The 16,962-nt window shown below is 49.3% G+C and overlaps 4 gene segments (V, D, J or C); all 4 read left to right on the top strand.

The window, feature by feature from the left end:
• Positions 1 to 16,485, top strand: part of LOC109439163 (immunoglobulin lambda variable 2-18) — a 123,598-nt gene extending 107,113 nt beyond the window's left edge. Inside the window, 2 exon segments of the V gene segment in view lie at positions 14,492 to 14,529; positions 16,006 to 16,485. Of these exon segments, the coding sequence occupies positions 14,492 to 14,529; positions 16,006 to 16,322 (355 nt within the window).
• Positions 1 to 16,962, top strand: part of LOC109439166 (immunoglobulin lambda-1 light chain) — a 316,010-nt gene that overhangs the window by 256,664 nt on the left and 42,384 nt on the right.
• The window catches only part of LOC109439815 (putative non-functional immunoglobulin lambda variable 1-50), a 370,373-nt gene that overhangs the window by 319,806 nt on the left and 33,605 nt on the right, over positions 1 to 16,962 (top strand).
• Positions 1 to 16,962, top strand: part of LOC141569198 (immunoglobulin lambda variable 2-18-like) — a 135,130-nt gene that overhangs the window by 113,087 nt on the left and 5,081 nt on the right.

Below are 16,962 nucleotides of genomic sequence, written 5' to 3'. Positions count from 1 at the left end.
GCAAAGACCTACCCCAACCAACACAATTAGACATCTCAGATATTCCGAAGGCTGTGTCCTCCTCGGGAACAAGATTCCAGAAGAGACTGGGGTGATACTGGGACAGCTGATATCCCATCAGTCACTTGCTCCACAAGTACTTTTACATTTCTGCTGACATTCTCACAAGAAACGGCTTTCCTTACAGGAGGCCTGGTGTCCAAACTCTTAGAGAGTCAATGACCAAATTTCTGGAAGGCCTACAGAAATGGCTCACTTTACACACAAAGACAGTTTCCCTGGAGAAAGTTTCAATGACCATGTGAAGACCACGACAAAGACACGTAGATCTCCTGCTGCACAAAAACAAAGAGGATTCGCTGTGGACATGGGCTCAACCAGGTAGAAGAGGTGAAAGGGCAACTGAAGGAGCATTTCCAGAAAAGGGTCAACCATCTGTGCTGGGAGCTTTGCTGGTGAGGACAGTGCCAGAACCTCCCACTTAGCAGACATGTCCTAGCCCACAAATCAGTGAACATGGGTCTGCGAGGCACTGGATTTCAAGGGACAGACATTCTCAGAGTTAAATAGAAACTAATTCTCTGGAGAAAAACACACTGAAAAAGGAAATCCAGACCCATTTCCAGGTGCTGAAACCTCAGTGAGGAAGGGACTCAGCAAGTCTCAGGTCGTGGAGACCTCCCAGGAGATCAGCATAAGGAAGTGACAGCCTTGTCCCCTGTTCAGCACAACCTGTGACAACAGAGAGACACACTCTCTGATCATCTGTCCCCTGAGAACTTGGAGGTGAAAGAAGAGAGAGGACTTCATGCTGACTAGTCTGACCACACCCTCGTGAATCCCACTCTGGGTTTCAGGGGAGGAAGAGGGTCCTGCCACCCATGGAGAGTCAGGTGCAGGTGACTTTCTGGTGTGAACAAGGGCAGAAGCCACCCTTTTCCAGTGGAAAAGGAACAGAGTTCATGACAATCTCAAGTAGAACCCAAACCTGAGCACCTTGGGGCACAAAACAAGCACGGTCCTCTCATGCAAGAGATGCGTTGTATTCTTCATGCTTCCTGTCACAAATAACTGCTTTATGCAAATATAGGTCTTAAAGAAGCCAAATACCAACACCCCAATCGTGACCTGCCATGTCTACACTTAGCTTGACCATGTCCCTCTGTAGGGAAATATCGTCTCACATCTCTGGGTAATATTGTATCATAGGCTGCATTTCTTTCCTATTTCTGTGGCTTCTCATCTTGGTCCCTTCGGTTTTAGGCCGCTGGAGAGGACAAAAATAACAAGTGGGGACTTTTGAAAAACGAAAAACAGAAACTTCCTCTATCTTCACTCCTGACTTGTATCGGAGCTAATGCTCCGTGAGGTTGGGAGAGTCACACAGAAAGCAAAGAATGATCCTCTCCTCAGTAAATCATTGACAGTGTAATGGGATTATTATACTTATAATGTAATGATGCTGCTAATGGACCTGAGCAGTAGCTTTTATTAAGCATGGATCGTGAAAACCAGCATTTTAATGGCACTTGTAGGGCAGATCACTAAAAGACCTTGATTATCATCTGGGGTTTTTCGTCCTCAGAGCTTCTTTCAGCCTAAGAGAGCAGGGAGCTGGCCGCACTCCCAGGCTCCTGACAGGTCACAGTGCAGCAGCGCCCCCACAGGTATCTGGGAGGAATGACAGGCAGAAGCCGTGACCATCAAGGCTCTAAAACTGTTGCGAGGGTTTCCCCTGTCCCGACCCCCAGCCCAGGCTTCTTCCTGTACAGGAGGTTGTTATATCTGACCTCGGACCACCCAGGTCCTGTCCCTCTCCTCTCCTCCCCGGGGACTTTGGGAACACTACTCACCTTCTCTCAGCCCCTCCTCTTCTCTGTCAAGTGCTCTCCCCATCTTCTGTATTCCTGCCACATCAGCCAGTCTGTGGGACATGAAGGAAGGCTGGGGTAGGTTACCCACACTGGACCCTAGAGAGCTGACTCAGAACGAGAGGTGCATGCAGCTGCTTAAGTCCCCACATGGGGACTGTGCTGTGGGCATGGAGATGGGGGACATTTGTCTTCAGCCCTCAGGTAAATGGGGAGAGTCAGGGGTGTGCCTCAACCCACCTGTCTCACTCGTCACAGCCCAGCAGAACCTTCCTGGAAACCATCAGGCAGTGGATGTGCTAATCTGCTCCCAAATCTCCTGATTTATTACCTGGAGAGTCCCTGTCATTCCGGGTGTCAGGTGGGGTCTCTGGTTCCACTCCCCACATAAGAACGCAGTACATGGTGAAAGGGACACCCACGGAGCCACAGATAGGGGAGTCTCACCACTATAGTCTCGTTGGCGGCTGGGTTGGAGACGCAGGAAGCAGGAGCCACACATCTGCAATCCACCATCCACTTGTTTCTGCCAACCAACCCCACTTGCTAGCTTCAATCCACCATGCTAACTGCAATCCGCTGTTGCTAGCTCAGCCACCATCTTCTTGCTAGCCCCCATTTCCTGCTAATGTAGCCACAGCAGTTATATTAGTCCCCAATGGCTCACTGGTTACAGTTGACGGCCAACTAGCCACATCTGAGGCCATCCAGTCACAGTTGATGGCCATTTACTACCTGAGCCAGCACCTTTCCATGTGAGGCCGAGAGCCTGGAAACTGCACTCATGGCTCTGTCCCCACAGTCCCCTTATCCCACAGCTGCACACCACCCCGTCCTCAAATTACTCATTACAAGAAAGTATCCCATCAGACAGAATGTGAAACTGGATCCCAGAGCGACTCGTTGCCACTGCTCATGCGTGTCCTAGGACACCCTGGCTCTCACCCACACGGCACCGACTCTGCTCGTCCCCACACACACTCCCATCACAGGTGTCCTCCTCTTCCCTTAGGCTGGTGGCTTAAGATTAATATTCATTGTTTTCATATTTTCACCGGTGACCTGAGCCCTTCCTACCATTCCTGAGATCATTTTTTAAATGATCTACCAGCTGGCAGCTCTATTTCACACTCTTCATTTTGTTGAAAGCAAAGAATTGGAGACTACCTGATTTCAAGAGGACTGTTTGATGGACCGCATTATGGAATAAAAGGCTTATGGCCCCATCTGCTGGGAGAGCTGCCTGCAGACAGGCCTGCCCTCATGTGTCGGCTCCCTGGATGAAGAGAGCCACCTCACCCTGTGCCATGCTCCTGCCCTGGGCAGCTGGCTTCCAAAGCCAGATCAATGTGAGAGTGTGAAGGTCCGTCCTCCCAGCCCACCTGGGAGAGCTGGGAAAGGCCATCCCAGCAGCAGAGCTCCCTGTGGGGTCACTGAGGATGAGCATGTACTGTAGCTGATCCTCCCTTGGCCCATCCAAACCATCCCTTGCACAGGGTTTGGGCCCAAACACTGTCCCTGATCAACCTACAAGCTGCTCCATCCCAGAGTCAGCTTCCCAGGGGACCACCTGCACAGAGGCGTCACCCAGCCATTTGTCATCCACTTCCTCAGTTTCTGGGATATACACCAAGAAGCCTTGACCAGAACTTACTCATTGAATCTGCCACTCTTTTCCTAAGAGGCGCCCGTGTGAGACCTATATTTTAAAAGAATGGGAAACATTAGAATATCTGTAAATGCAGTGCAGCTTTGCCGATACAATATGTTTTGAGGAAAATGCTTTCACCCTTTCATGGGCTTTAAGTATATTTTTCCTTCAAAACTTGAGACTGCTGACTTATATCATTCAATCTATGGGAAAGTGCCACTGTGTCATCTAATTGGCAAAGTCTACACTGTCAGCTATACTGTTCAGACATACTTCTGTTACAACCTGTCTGACTCTATTTGTCAATACAAGGAAGCATGTTAATGGGCATTTTGAGGAATATCATTAAATCACTGAAAATGTAAGGATGTATCCGGTGAGATCAATATTAAAATGAGTATTTTAAATGATTAAAATATTTAAATCTTAAATATTAAAATTAATATTTTATATTCATTTTTTTAAAACAAGATAAGCCATTAGGCTATCATTATTTAATTTGCAACACACAATGTGACAGCTATTATTGTATGCCATGTATAGTTATAAGTAAATGTGAGGATGTGTTGGCTTTTAGGAATAATGAAATAAGAATCTAACAGAAATCACATTAGCTTTAGTAGCCATCAGGACGGAGTGCTTCCTATGAGTGTAATAAGGCAGACTGGGCCATCAGGCTGAGTGTTGCTGGTGAAACAGTTATAGGTGCTGTGGCTACTATAAAGCCACCACCTGCTATTCAGGGTCTCTTCATGGTGGGGTATACCCCTGCCAGGTGTCAATCTGCTATGCAAACGTCTAGACCCACCTGGTCAGGTGAGGCAGGAACTGCAGGGCACTGACCACACCCACTCCAACCTCCTCACCTCCCCTGGCTGGAGGTAACTAACAGGTTTTCAGAGTTCCAGACACAACCAGGCCTAGAGTGAGGCATGAGGCATATAAGACACTCTTTTTGCATGCAACATTTAAAGGAGGGGTGCCTAAAACCTTCACTAATCAAGATAAATAATATTTAATGCAATATTTTTAAAAAATAAAAATTAATGCAAAACATCAAAACTGTATGTAAAGTCAGTTTCCCATCCTACACTGGCATGACTCACCTCACTCACCTTCCCCCAGGCCCGATCCCGCTCCCAGGGTTGAGGTGGGTGCAAGGGAAGATGCAGAACCAGAGTCCTGCCCCTGCAACACCCTCTGACCCACTCCAGCGGAGCCCTTCCCTGGCCTTGCACCTGCTGCCTGCCTCCCACCTATGAGCTCCCGCCCTTTCTGGAGAGTCACCTTTCTCTACTGCTGGTCTCTGCTGCCCCCTCCTGGTCTCTTCTCTTCAGGCTGCACTCCAGTCAGTGGATTGGGAGAATTGTAAACTAAAGCACTGAAAATGTCCAAAGCCCCTTCTGGTTCCCAGCTGGCACCGCCACATGTCCAAGAAGGCTGGTCCCCCCACATGTCCAAGAAGGCTGGTCCCCCCAGGTCTCTGGCTAGTCCTGGTAAGTCCCAGGACAGTCTTTACACCAAGTTGCTGTGTGTCTCTGTTGTGCGGGGAGTCATGCGGGGTCTCTGCTCCCGCTCCCTGCACAAGAACACAGGTGTCGTGCGGGGCGGCCTGCGGGGTCTCTGGTCCCGCTCCCCATATAAGAACGCAGGATGTGGCCAGGCCCAAAAGGAACACCCACGGAGCCATAGGTAGGGAAGTCATACCACTATGGTCTCACTGGAGGCTGGGTTCACCGGGCATGCGACCCGCTGTCCGCTTTGCTGCCAACCGACCGACGACTCTCCTCCACTCTCCTCGACTCTCCTCCGTAGCCACAGCAGTTATATTAGTGGCCAATGGCTCAATGGTTACAGCTGACAGCCAACCAGCCACAGCTGATGGCCATCTACCACGCGAGCCAGCACCCCTCCATATGAGGCCGAGAGCCTGGAAACTGCTTTCTGGGACTCTGTCCCCACAGTCTCTGTCTGTTTCCTCATCAGTAAAGGAGCCAGAAGATCCCTGACAGGTTGGTGAGTCTGTAATATCTACAGAAACAGCAGGATTCTCTTTCTGTTTTCTGGAGGGGGCTGCACTCCCAGGATCACCAAATGAGCTGGGGTCTGGGGACCCCTCAGAAGGGGCTCAAGAGCCACACAGCCAGACCCTGGCTCAGGACTCTGAGAGATTCCAGAACCTTTGTCATATCCCTAGATGGATACTTTGTCACCCACTTCCTCAGAACCCCTCCCAGGCCCCAACACTGAGATGCTCAAGATGAGATGAGAAGGGCCAGCAGTTTGAGTTTGGGGACCAAGGGGAGCAGGGAGCTGGGGAGACCTGTCCATGGTAGCCACAGGCAGGGATGGAGAGTGGGCAGGAGACTGCTCAGCAGGCGGCAGGGGGTGCCCGCTGACACAGGGCAGGGCAGAAGTGACTGGACAGGGACACAGCCCTCTGCTCCAGGAAAGAAGGGCCAGGGCGGGATGCAGGGGAGCCTGGGACCATGGGCATGTGGTCTGCCGAGCCGGCCAGCTGGACCCAGACACCTCCGGCCCGGCCTGAATCTAGCCCTCAGCACGTCTATGTCCAGGGGGGGTGGGGACAGGCCTGGGTGGGCCAGGTCTGCAGCTGCACCAGCTGGGAAAGCCCAGGCCATCCTTCCAGGGTCCCCAGGGTCCAGCCAGACGCAGACTTCCGACCACAGCCACCACAAGAGGATGTGGTCTGTGGTGGTGTCTGCCCAAGGCCATGACAGGTGCAGGGGCAGGGGGGAGGGGCAGCTGGGGGGGTGCATTTAGGTACAGCCCCTTCTTTTCCCCAGGACCTGGGGCTGTCCCAGGGGAAACCATGGCTTCTGGGCCCTGGGTAGTGGGGTGAGCGTCAGACCTACATAAGGGTGCTGGGAAGGAGCAGCTTCTGCCTAAACCCCCAAGGGCAGACACTACTCCAGCCCCCAAGGTAGCAGAAGCCCAAGGTCAGAGGCAGGAGTGGACCAAGCACCACAACGGGAGAAGCTGGACTGGGTCACAGGCCTCCCAAGGCCCCCGCCCCCGTACCCTGCCTGACATCTGCTTGGGTGTGCACCCCCATTACCACTCAGTGCCTTGCCTGTCTCCATAGCCAGGGGTGTGTGTGTGTGTGTGTGTGTAATCCAGCCCTCAGCACTGGACCTTATCCCTCAGAAGCTGCCTAACCAGTGTTTGTGGGGTGGAAGGATCCCGCCTGGAGTTCCTTGAAAGCTGCTGTGATGAGTTTGGTGAAGCCGTTAGGTCCCCATCACCATCATCAATTTCACTTCTCTCTTCCTCCTCATTAATATCATTATCAAGCACCATGGAGATCTGAGATTTTTACTCTACTTGCAAGCTAAAAGGTAAGCTTGCTGCAGACTCCTGGATGCTGGCAGAAAACACAAGACTCCTGGGTCAGGGATAAAGGCCACTCTGTTATTCCATGTATTACTCAAGTAGCTGGAGTATTAGCATCATCAAGAATATCAGCCGGAATATTAGCATCTTCTTACACCAGTTCTCTGAGCCCCATGGGGGGATGTAAAGAGGGCCAGATGACAGCTGCACATCTAAGCTTGGGAACCCTAAATCTTTTATTCTGGCCTGCAAGCACTATTTGCTCCAGAACAAGACATTATCTCTACCTTCCAAGGCTGTCCACAATACAAACATCCTTGAAAAGAGGGTCCAACACAAAGGCGATCAGTGCCTTTGCTCGCGAGACATTCAGAAACACAGAGCTCCTGAGACAATTGTCTCCCAGCAATCATTATCCCTAGCAACAGTTATATAGTTCCAGGCTATTTGTCTGTTACCACATCCCATGGAAAGGGCTCGACTAATTTTCACCAAATGTAGCAGGAAAGTTAAGGGGTATTTGACTCCAAACATGAGCCAGACAATGAATTCATAAAAGGACCTCCGAGGGAAGTCACTTTGGTGGGTGCTGAGGCCCTCTTTCGAGTTGCTGAAACAGAAAACCGGGACCTCTAGGGGCTACAGCTTGGGACTTGAGTGGATTTATGAAAGATCTTAGAGCCAGAACGGCAACTGGAAAGCAAGAGGGTGGGTACTGGGTGTGACAGGCAGGAATCTGCAACATGCTGCTTTGAGTTCTCCCAGGCACCCAGCAGTGTGACCCCACAGAGACACAGAGAGTGGTGTTGTCATCAACAAAGCATGCCTTGGAGACATGCAAGGGCCAGCCCTCTTCACTGCATGGCACCAAGAAAGCACAGAATCTGCCTGAACAGCAATCTTCATCTTCAAATGGGGGAGATCATCTTAGCTCAGCAGGCAGCCAGCCCCATTCTCAGCACATTCTCACCCCATAAGCAGCAGCATCGTATTGTGTGTTATATTCCTGGGCTTTAAAACAGACCCAACCCATAGCACCTGTGCAGCCTACCCCTCCTGTACCCCTGCCCAACCGAACCCAAACCTTGGCCCCCTTGGAAGGACAGCACAAGCCTTCCAGGTGGACAGAAGACTAGAAATGCAGTGAATGAGCTCACTCTTAGATTCCAGCTCACCTGCATCCCACTCCCAGAACCACCCGCATTCATCTTCTGTGAGCCTTAGTTTTCTCACTTGTAACACAGGGACACTCGGCTTAAGTATACACCAAGAGTTGTTCCAAAGCCCAAAGTAAGAAGAGTGGGGACAGGGAACTGTAATTTGTTCAACACTTGCTATGTGCCAGCACTTAGCTAACACATGATCTCATTCATCCTCAGGCCCTCCCTGCTGCAGAGGGAACTCGCCATTTCACAGATGAGGAAACTGAGGCCTAGAAGTGACCTACGCATAGGTCTGGATAGTTTCAACATTCATGAGCTTGATGATACTCCTTGAGTAAGAGGTATAGACCACTCCCTGCAGGGCCATTGCCTCGCTGAGAAGCCGAGTGAGCTGACCAGAGGGGAACGAACCAGGCCTCACCAAACTAGCCAAGGAAGGGCCGAGCTTGGCTGCAGTGCATTGTGCAGGGGTCCAGCCTGGGGTCTTGTCAGAAGAGAAGCCCCAACGCCACCATGAAGAACTCAGGGCTGGATAACTCCTGATCCACTGAACACTCGGCTGCCCTCCGCAACCCCTCCAAGCCCCAGGGAGATGCTCCATAGATGAGGACAGCCTTGGGGAATCAGAGAAATAGGGCAGGAGGAAGGGGAAACGTGCCCCAGCCAGTGCCCCAGGGGCGGGGCCAACAGGGGTTTCAGTGGGAGGTGGTTGAGCTCTGGATTCCAACCACAGAAGGACAGGTGGCAGATGCCACTCTAAGAAAGATCCCCAGAGGTAACAACCCTCGAGGGGACCAGGCACTGTGGGCAGGGACCAGAGAAGGCCCAGGCAGAGGACAGGGCCTTTGAGATGGCCACTGCCAGTAAAAAGGACCAGGGGCACCTGCCAACAGCACCTGCCCCCTCCAGGTAGCCCACACTGAAGGTCAGGCCAGAGATGCCTTTGACCCTGAGCATGCTTGAGGCCCAGGACGGGCCAAGTGGGCCATACGGACCCCAGGGGGCAGAGCCCTGGCCCCAGACAGCACTGGCCCCTGCTGCTGCTGGGCCTGGCTATGGGCACCCAAGGCCTGCTGCCCCTGATGACAGCACTGCAGAGCAGGGCCCCAACGTCCCAAGACCTGGCAGGAAGCAGCCCTTGGAGCCTGAGGGACAGGTAAGTAGCTGGCAATTCAAGAGTTGATATTTTATCCAGTGTGGATTTGTTTGCATTGGCTTTTGTTTTTTAGTATTGTGTTAGAATATTATTTATCTCAATGATTGAGTTCTTTGGCACCTCTTATATTTTGCACCTAAGACTGGTGCCTCACTCGCCTCACCATGGTTCTTGGGGAAGGACAGAAACAAAGAGGCAGGGCAGGACATATCCAGCCAGCACTATTCATTTGCGGGACAGACCCTCCTTCTCTATGGCCCCACAAAGTCCTGCTGTCATCCCCATCTTAAAGACAAGAAGCGAGGCCCAAAGAGGTGGCTACAGTTCCAGGACTGGAAAAAGTTCCAGGACTGAATGCTATGACCTCATCAGTATATCCTGTGGTTTAACAAAATGGTCCAAGAGAAGTGGTGGTCTGCAAGGTATACAGAGAAGGGGGCAAGAACTTGGCTATGTCTCCCCCAAGGTCCTTGGCTCATTCATAGATACTTACTGGAGCCAGGCCTGGGGACACAAAGTGGGTGGACCTGAACGAAAGGAGTCATGTCCAGTCATGGGGACAGACCCTTGGGCCATTTTAGGAGAGTAAGGTGGGAAGGGTATGCTCGTGCTGGTCTTACCGATGGAGGCGCGCTGACTGGTGATGGGAGCTCTCCAAGCAAAGGGAACAGCACAGGACAGAGAGAAGAGTGAGGGGTGCAGGCACCGCAGGGAGCTGGGGGCACAGCTGGAGCACAGACCTCAGGGGTCTTGTGTACCCCGTATTTTATCTTAGGGTCTAGAAGGAGTTGTTGAGAGGTTTCAGTGGAGGACTGGCAGAGTCAGATTTCTGTTTGGAAAAACGGCTTCAGATCAGAGACTGGTGTGAGGCCAGATTAGAGGATGGAGAAGGGGCAGAGGCCAAAGCGTAAGCCTTGGGGATGGGGAGGAAGTACTGGTCCCCGCGGCGACCAGGTCCAAGATCTCTAATGACAAATGAATTTGAAATGATGGTACCAGAAAATTGATGGGGAGGAAAGGGCACTCTCATGAACTGTCTATAGAAGTCTAAAATGCACAACCATTTTAGCAATATACAGGTCATAAAAGAAAATATATTTATTTAAACGATGTACAGTGGTACCTCGGTTTTCAAACGTAATCTGTTCCTGAAGAGCATTCGAGGTCTGAAACGTTCAAAAACTGAGACACAGTTTCCCTATAGAAAGTAATGCAAAATAGATTAATCTGTTCCAGACCTTTAAAGTCAACCCATAAAACTGCAAATTTAGCAGGAATTTTACTATCCAATGATACCATAGACCCATAAAATCTACAGTGTTCGTAAACCGAAATGTTTGTCAACGGAGACGTTCGAAAACCAAGATACTACTGTAATTTCACCTCTAGGAATTCATCCTGAGGGGGGGAAATAATCAAAGATGTAACCAAAGGTTTACAAACAAAAATAATTAGCTCAACATTATTAATGATGGGAAAAACTGGAAATAACCTAAATATCCAGCCGAAAAGGTATGACTAAATATAGTATGCAGCATCTATCACAAGAAATCTTACACAAACCTCCAAAATTATGTTTATGAAGTACCTCGGATAATATGGCAAAATCTATTTTTAAAAGGATATGTACAGAATGCTTCCAATTGGGTTTTTTAAGTACGTGTGCATTCTCAAAAGCTTGGCAGAAAATACAGAAAAATGTCAATGGTGTGTCCCTGGCTGGTGGGATTTCGCCTAATTTAAATTTTGTTTCATAATTATCTGTAGTTACGAAAATGTTTGCAAGAAAATTTATTTCATTTTTATCTTCTAAAATAATTTTTAATACAAGCATAGCATATACTTCTTGTAAAAAAAAATTAAGCATAGAAGTATATTAAAGTAAAAATTGTTTCTGCTTGCCATTTTCCCTAAAACTCATTCTCTAGAGACAGCCACTGTCAGGTTGGTCTATAAACTTCCAGCCCTCCTTCTCCTATGTGTGTATATCCCTGAAAACACACATACACACACACACACACACATATCTAGTAAGTGTTGGGATTTTATTTTTCAAACATGGAACCATACTCTGTGTATTATCCTGCAACCAGCTTTTAAAACAACCTGTTATTGACATTTTCTGTATCAGTGCACAGGGATCCCCCATGATCTTGTCATGGCTTTGTACAACCTCAAAGTTTGGACAAACCAGAATATATTTAAGCATTCCCCTAGTAGTGGACATTTTAGGTTGTTTCCAGTTAAAAATATAAATTACAAGTGATGCCACAATGGAAATCCCCACGTGTGTGCATGTGCTATGTGTGCATGTACAAAGTACACTTACGTTATTACCATAGGATAGATGCCTAAAAGTAGGATTGCTGGATCAGAGAGAAGGTGCTTTTGGAATTTTCATAGGTAGTGCCCAGCTGTCCTCCCAACAGGCTCTTCCAACTTACATTCACTACGGTAAATGGTGGTGCCCTTTCCTCTACATCCTTGCGCATAATGTGATATTGTTGACTTTTTTTATTTTGCCCACCTGATGAGCAAAAAGGAGAGTGTGGTTGTGGTTTATTTGATCACTGATGAAACTTACTTTCTTTTCATATTTTTACTGACTGATTTTATTTCTTTTGTGAGTTTACCGGTCAGAGTTTTGCCTGTTTTCTTATTTGGTTGGTTGTATTTTCTGGTAGATCTGTAGCAAGGCTTCATATAGTTGAGATATCAACTCCCTTGTTAAGTTTATATGTTGTAAATATTTTTCCCTGGTCTGTTTTATGCTTTTTGTTAATGGGGTCTTGCACCATAAAGCCATTTTTAATTTCTGTGTGTCAGATTGGTTTAACTTTTTCTTTATGGTTTCCTTGATTTGTGACAAGCATAGGAGAAGCCTTGCTATTTCAATACTATAAGATCGTTTTCAATTTTATCCTCGTACTGGTACTGGTACTTTCATTGTTTTGGTGTTTGTTTTTATTTCGTCTGGAGTTTATTTTTGTGTAAGTAAGGATATAATCTTATTTATTTTCCAAATGGAGAGCCAATCATCACGTAATTGTTGAATATAAATGCAACTTCTATCAAATACTAAGCTATTGACTGATCACTTTCTGTGGGTCTGATGGTCTAATGACCTATTCCTGTGTCTGTTCCACCTTGTTTTAATTATTTTAGCTTTACAGTATGTTTTGGTATCTGGTAGGGAAAGAATCCATCATTGCTATTCTTTTTCAAAATATCCATGTCTATTCTCTGTCATTATTTTTACTGTTGGACTTTAGAATCAATTCACTCATTTTCAAAGATCATTGTTTTGGTGATGTGTATGTAATTTCATGGAATATATGAATCAATTTGAGAAGAAGTGACATCTTTGCAGTTCCTAGCATTTTCTTCCAGAAATGTGATATGACCCCTACTCACTTATTTTTCTATTATGTCCATTAGTTGAGTTTTATATTTCATTCGTGGAAATCTTGCACATTTTCTAAGCTTATTTCTAAGGTTTTTATATATAATTTTTATTAAAGCTGTAAATTTTCCCCCAATTTCATATCCTAAATGGTTACTGCTTGTGTAGACAGGAAACCTACTGATTTTTGCATGTTGCTCTTGTATTCAGTCACTTTATTTAACTCTTGCGTTAGTTCTAATAGTTCTTCAGTTGATTGTCTCGGGCTTTTTTCAAGTAGACTATCACATCCTCTGCAAATAACAATGTTTCTCTTTTTTCCTATTACTTACACCTCATTTCCTCTCGATCTCATTTCATTGGCTAAAACCTGTAGAAAATGTTGAATAATAAAAGTGAGAGTGGGCAATCTGGCCTTGAAGAAGTTTTTGCCTTTAAATGTGAAAGTTGCTATAAGTTTTGGGAGAATTAAGAATGTTTCCTTCTATTACTCACCTAATAAAAGGCTGGATGTTTGTTCTCTTTAAATCAGAAACGAGTGTTGAATTTATATTACTATTATATTCCATTTTATTTCAAATATCTTATGTGTACATCTTAAATACAACAATGACCAAATGGCCCGGCTGCTGAGGTGAAAAAATGCTGGCCCCAATGCAACGGGTTATCTTCCAATTTAGATTAACCATACTGGGAGGTAAAATAAGATTTGGCAAAGCCTAAGGATTCTTGCCATCATAAACTCTTAGAGTGTCACTTGGGTGTTTCTGTTTCTTTGTCTAAGTATTTTGATGGAATTTTGTGTTATGGTAGGACCTCTAAAATATACTGGGTGATTCAATGAGAAGAAAGCATTCTGGGACAACTCCAGGTCTCTGGCTTGGAGAGAAATCAGCTAAAGTGTTGACAATATGGGGAAATGTGAGGAGTTTCAATGGGGCCTGTTGAGTTTGAGGTGACAGTGGGGCATTCAGGAAGAGTTCAGGAGGCAGACTGCATGTGAGTCAGCGGCCATGCAGGGGCTGGGGAGAAGGGGAGAGGGAGAATGGGTAATCTCAGATGTCAAGGGGAGAATGGTCACCAGAAAGAGGGACCTGTTGTAGAGATGTCAGGGAACTGGGGAGGGACTTTGGACTCGACTAAGACAAGGGTCTTATTGGCTTTGACCTGAGAGGTTTCAGGGAAAGGTGGGGGTGAGAGCCAGGGTGCCCCTAATCGTGTTCCACCATGTGAAACAGTTAGGAGCCATTGTTGGAGAGATGGATGGGTGGATGGATGGATGGATGGATGGATGGATGGATGGATGGAAAGACAGTGGTCTGAAAGATCATAAAAGGCTTCATGAAAGAGGTGGAACTGAACCATGTCTCAGTGTGTGAAGACAAAGAGGGGAGGGGTCTCCAGGTGGGAGCACCATGAGTCAGAAATGACCTGGTATCCATCGGCCCAGGGAGGGAGTCACCTGGATGGAACATGGGAAATTGTGGAGAAAAACACCCAGAGGCCTTAAAATGAGGTCAGGAAAGGTCAGGCAGGTCTGAGCCACACCACACAGCTGCCTGAAGAGACATGGCACTCAGAATCTTTGTTAGCAGTAAGGATGGTTAGCCTCAAGAGGGGAGGGGGAAAACACACTGGGCCACCCCAGGCATGGATGGTGCCTGCATTGGACAGGGGTCTGGAGCATAGGGATGCATGTGGGCCCTGGGCCCACCCAGGTGTGCCCCGGTCTCTGGGGGACTGACTGCCTACTTGCTCTGCCCCAGAACACAGCTCCTCCTGCTGCAGCCCTGTGCCCGTCACGCTCAGCAGGTTCCTGGTCTGGACTAGTCTCTGGGGGATAGGCCCCAGGTGCTGGCCCATTGCGTTTTAGTCCGAGCCTCAGTCACCGTGGTATGTCTTCGGCGGCGGGACCCAGCTCACCGTCCTAGGTAAGTGGCTCTTACTACCCTTTCCAACCTGTCCCACCCCTCTGCTGTCTCAGAAAAGTCAGTTTTCTCTATCTGGGGGTTGCTTCCCCTCTGCCCTCCCAGCCTTATGGACCAACCCCCACTTTCTACAAGGGGTCTGGGGAAGGAAGGTTGGTCTCGGGGTAACCAGCAGGAAGGACCCCAATGGCAGGAGCACCCACCTTCAGAGTCCAACAGTTGGACGTGACCAGGTCCTGGGGGCCTGGGCTGGGGTTTGGCCCAGGAGCGGGGCTTCTTCTCCCCTTCTAGGGCAGATGCCCACATGGGGGTCAGAGGCTGGTTCTGGCACTTGGGCAGAATAGAGGCAGCCCTCATTCCCCAGAGTCTGATCTCAGGATTAGATGCCCATCCAAGCTGGGAGGGCCACACTGGAGGCTGGGCACAGGCTGTGACCCCCAACCTCCAGGGACACAGGGTCAGCCTGAGGGGAAGCCCAGGGAGGGTGGAGAGTAGGGTCTGTCTCGCTTGAGGCTGAAGCTCTCAGGGCCTTGAGGACACGGGGACGCACAGAAACGAGTGAGATGGGCTGAGGTGGCCAGAAACCTGGCCCTCCCAGGACAGTAGTCAGAAAGGAGCAGATCCCATGGGGCAGAGACTCATCTGACCCTGGGGCCCTGTAACCCCTGGGGCCCAGATGCCCCATCTCTGCGAAGGTCAGCCTCCCACAGGGTATTAGATTTAGGAGAGGATGAATGGGGTGTGATCAGGGGACTCGGAGCTACCCAGCTGCCTGTGAAATCAGGGGTTGTCAGAAGTACTGGGATGGCTGTGGGGCCACTGTGCACATCATCTGGGGAGCAGCCCCAAGAACACAGCCTAAGTTAATGGTCCTGGGGTCAACGCATGAGGGGCATGGAGATGGGAAAAGCTGCAAGGAGCCCCAGGGCTTTGGCTGGGAGGACCCAGCCCTCACTGGAGAGCTGAGGCCAGGGAAGGGGCAAAGTCAGGTGCCCAAGGGAGACATGGGTCTCCAGGCCACACTGTGTGCTAGGCTCATGCTCGGGGCCACCCCACACACTGTCAAGATCATCCTGGCAGGCTGGGTCGTGGACCCCAGATCACAGAGGAGGCAAATGGCTCCAGAAGTAAGGTGGGAGCTGAGGACTTGGAAGGTCATGGTCAGATTTCACACTGAAATTCTGGAGACCAGGAGGAAGGAGAACAGCCTGCCCTGGTTACAATCAGGGAAACAGGCTGAAGATGGAGGGGCTTAACCAGATCACCTTGAGGAGGTGACTTAGATGGGCTTCTAAGAGTGTGGGAGGCTTTCCAGGGGCTGAGTGGAAAGAAGGGAGACAGAAAAGGAAGGAGGGTCCTCTGAGTGAACAAGCTCGGACACAATGGGAATAGTCAGAGGCTGTGGGTATTGTGTGTGGGGCTGCTCCAACACCCTGGATTCTCCCTCTGCCTCTCACACCCTCTCCTCTGTCCACACAGGTCAGCCCAAGTCAGCGCCCTCGGTCACTCTGTTCCCACCCTCCACTGACGAGCTCAGCGCCAACAAGGCCACACTGGTGTGTCTCATCAGTGACTTCTACCCCGGCAGCGTGACTGTGGCCTGGAAGGCAGATGGCACCGTTGTCACCCAGGGCGTGGAGACCACCAAGGCCTCGAAACAGAGCAACAACAAGTACGCGGCCAGCAGCTACCTGAGCCTGACGGCCGACAAGTGGAAATCTAAGAGCAAATACAGCTGCCAGGTCACGCACGATGGGAAAACCGTGGAGAAGACACTGACCCCCTCAGCGTGTTAGGTGTCTGTGAGCCCTACCTGAGGGACATTCCTCACCCAGCCTCCCCTTTCACCAGCTCTCCCCTGTACCCCTGAGACCCTGCCCAGGATCAGATCACACCAGGCAGGTCTCCCTCCCTCCCCACTTCTACTTCCCAATAAAGACCTAATCATTTATCATCTCACATTTCTGACGTGTATTCTGTGTCTGGCTGAGTCTCTAGGTTAAAGGGTCTGTTATTATGGGAAGGGTGAGTCATGACATGAGATTCCATCTACCTGTCGTCCACTCCACCACCTCACCAGGGACAGGTGAGCTCTGAGTGCCAGTGGGAGCTGTTACCCAGAGCAGGAACTTATCCAGCCCCTGGGAAGCAGTCCTTGTCACCTGGGAAGGGAGAAGGGCCAAATGAGAGAGATCCAGGGAGACATGAGGAAGGTACCAGGAGGACAGCACTGGGCTGAGGATAGGAATATGGGACAAGAAAACCCTTCAGTCAAGGCCACGGTCTTTAGAAACAGACATAGAAATTCCCTGGTTCCATCAAGGAACCCAGTGTGGTGAGCAATTCCCAGGTGAGGGGTCTGTGGTTGGCCCATTGCCACAGAGCCATAGAGAGCTTTGAACAATTCATCCCATCAGTACATTTCTCAAACTTTCA

Source organism: Rhinolophus sinicus, linkage group LG16, assembly GCF_036562045.2.
Source record: "Rhinolophus sinicus isolate RSC01 linkage group LG16, ASM3656204v1, whole genome shotgun sequence".
Taxonomy (NCBI): domain Eukaryota; kingdom Metazoa; phylum Chordata; class Mammalia; order Chiroptera; family Rhinolophidae; genus Rhinolophus; species Rhinolophus sinicus.
The sequence above is the reverse complement of the archived record's forward strand: the minus strand, read 5'-3'. Positions and strand labels throughout refer to the sequence as shown.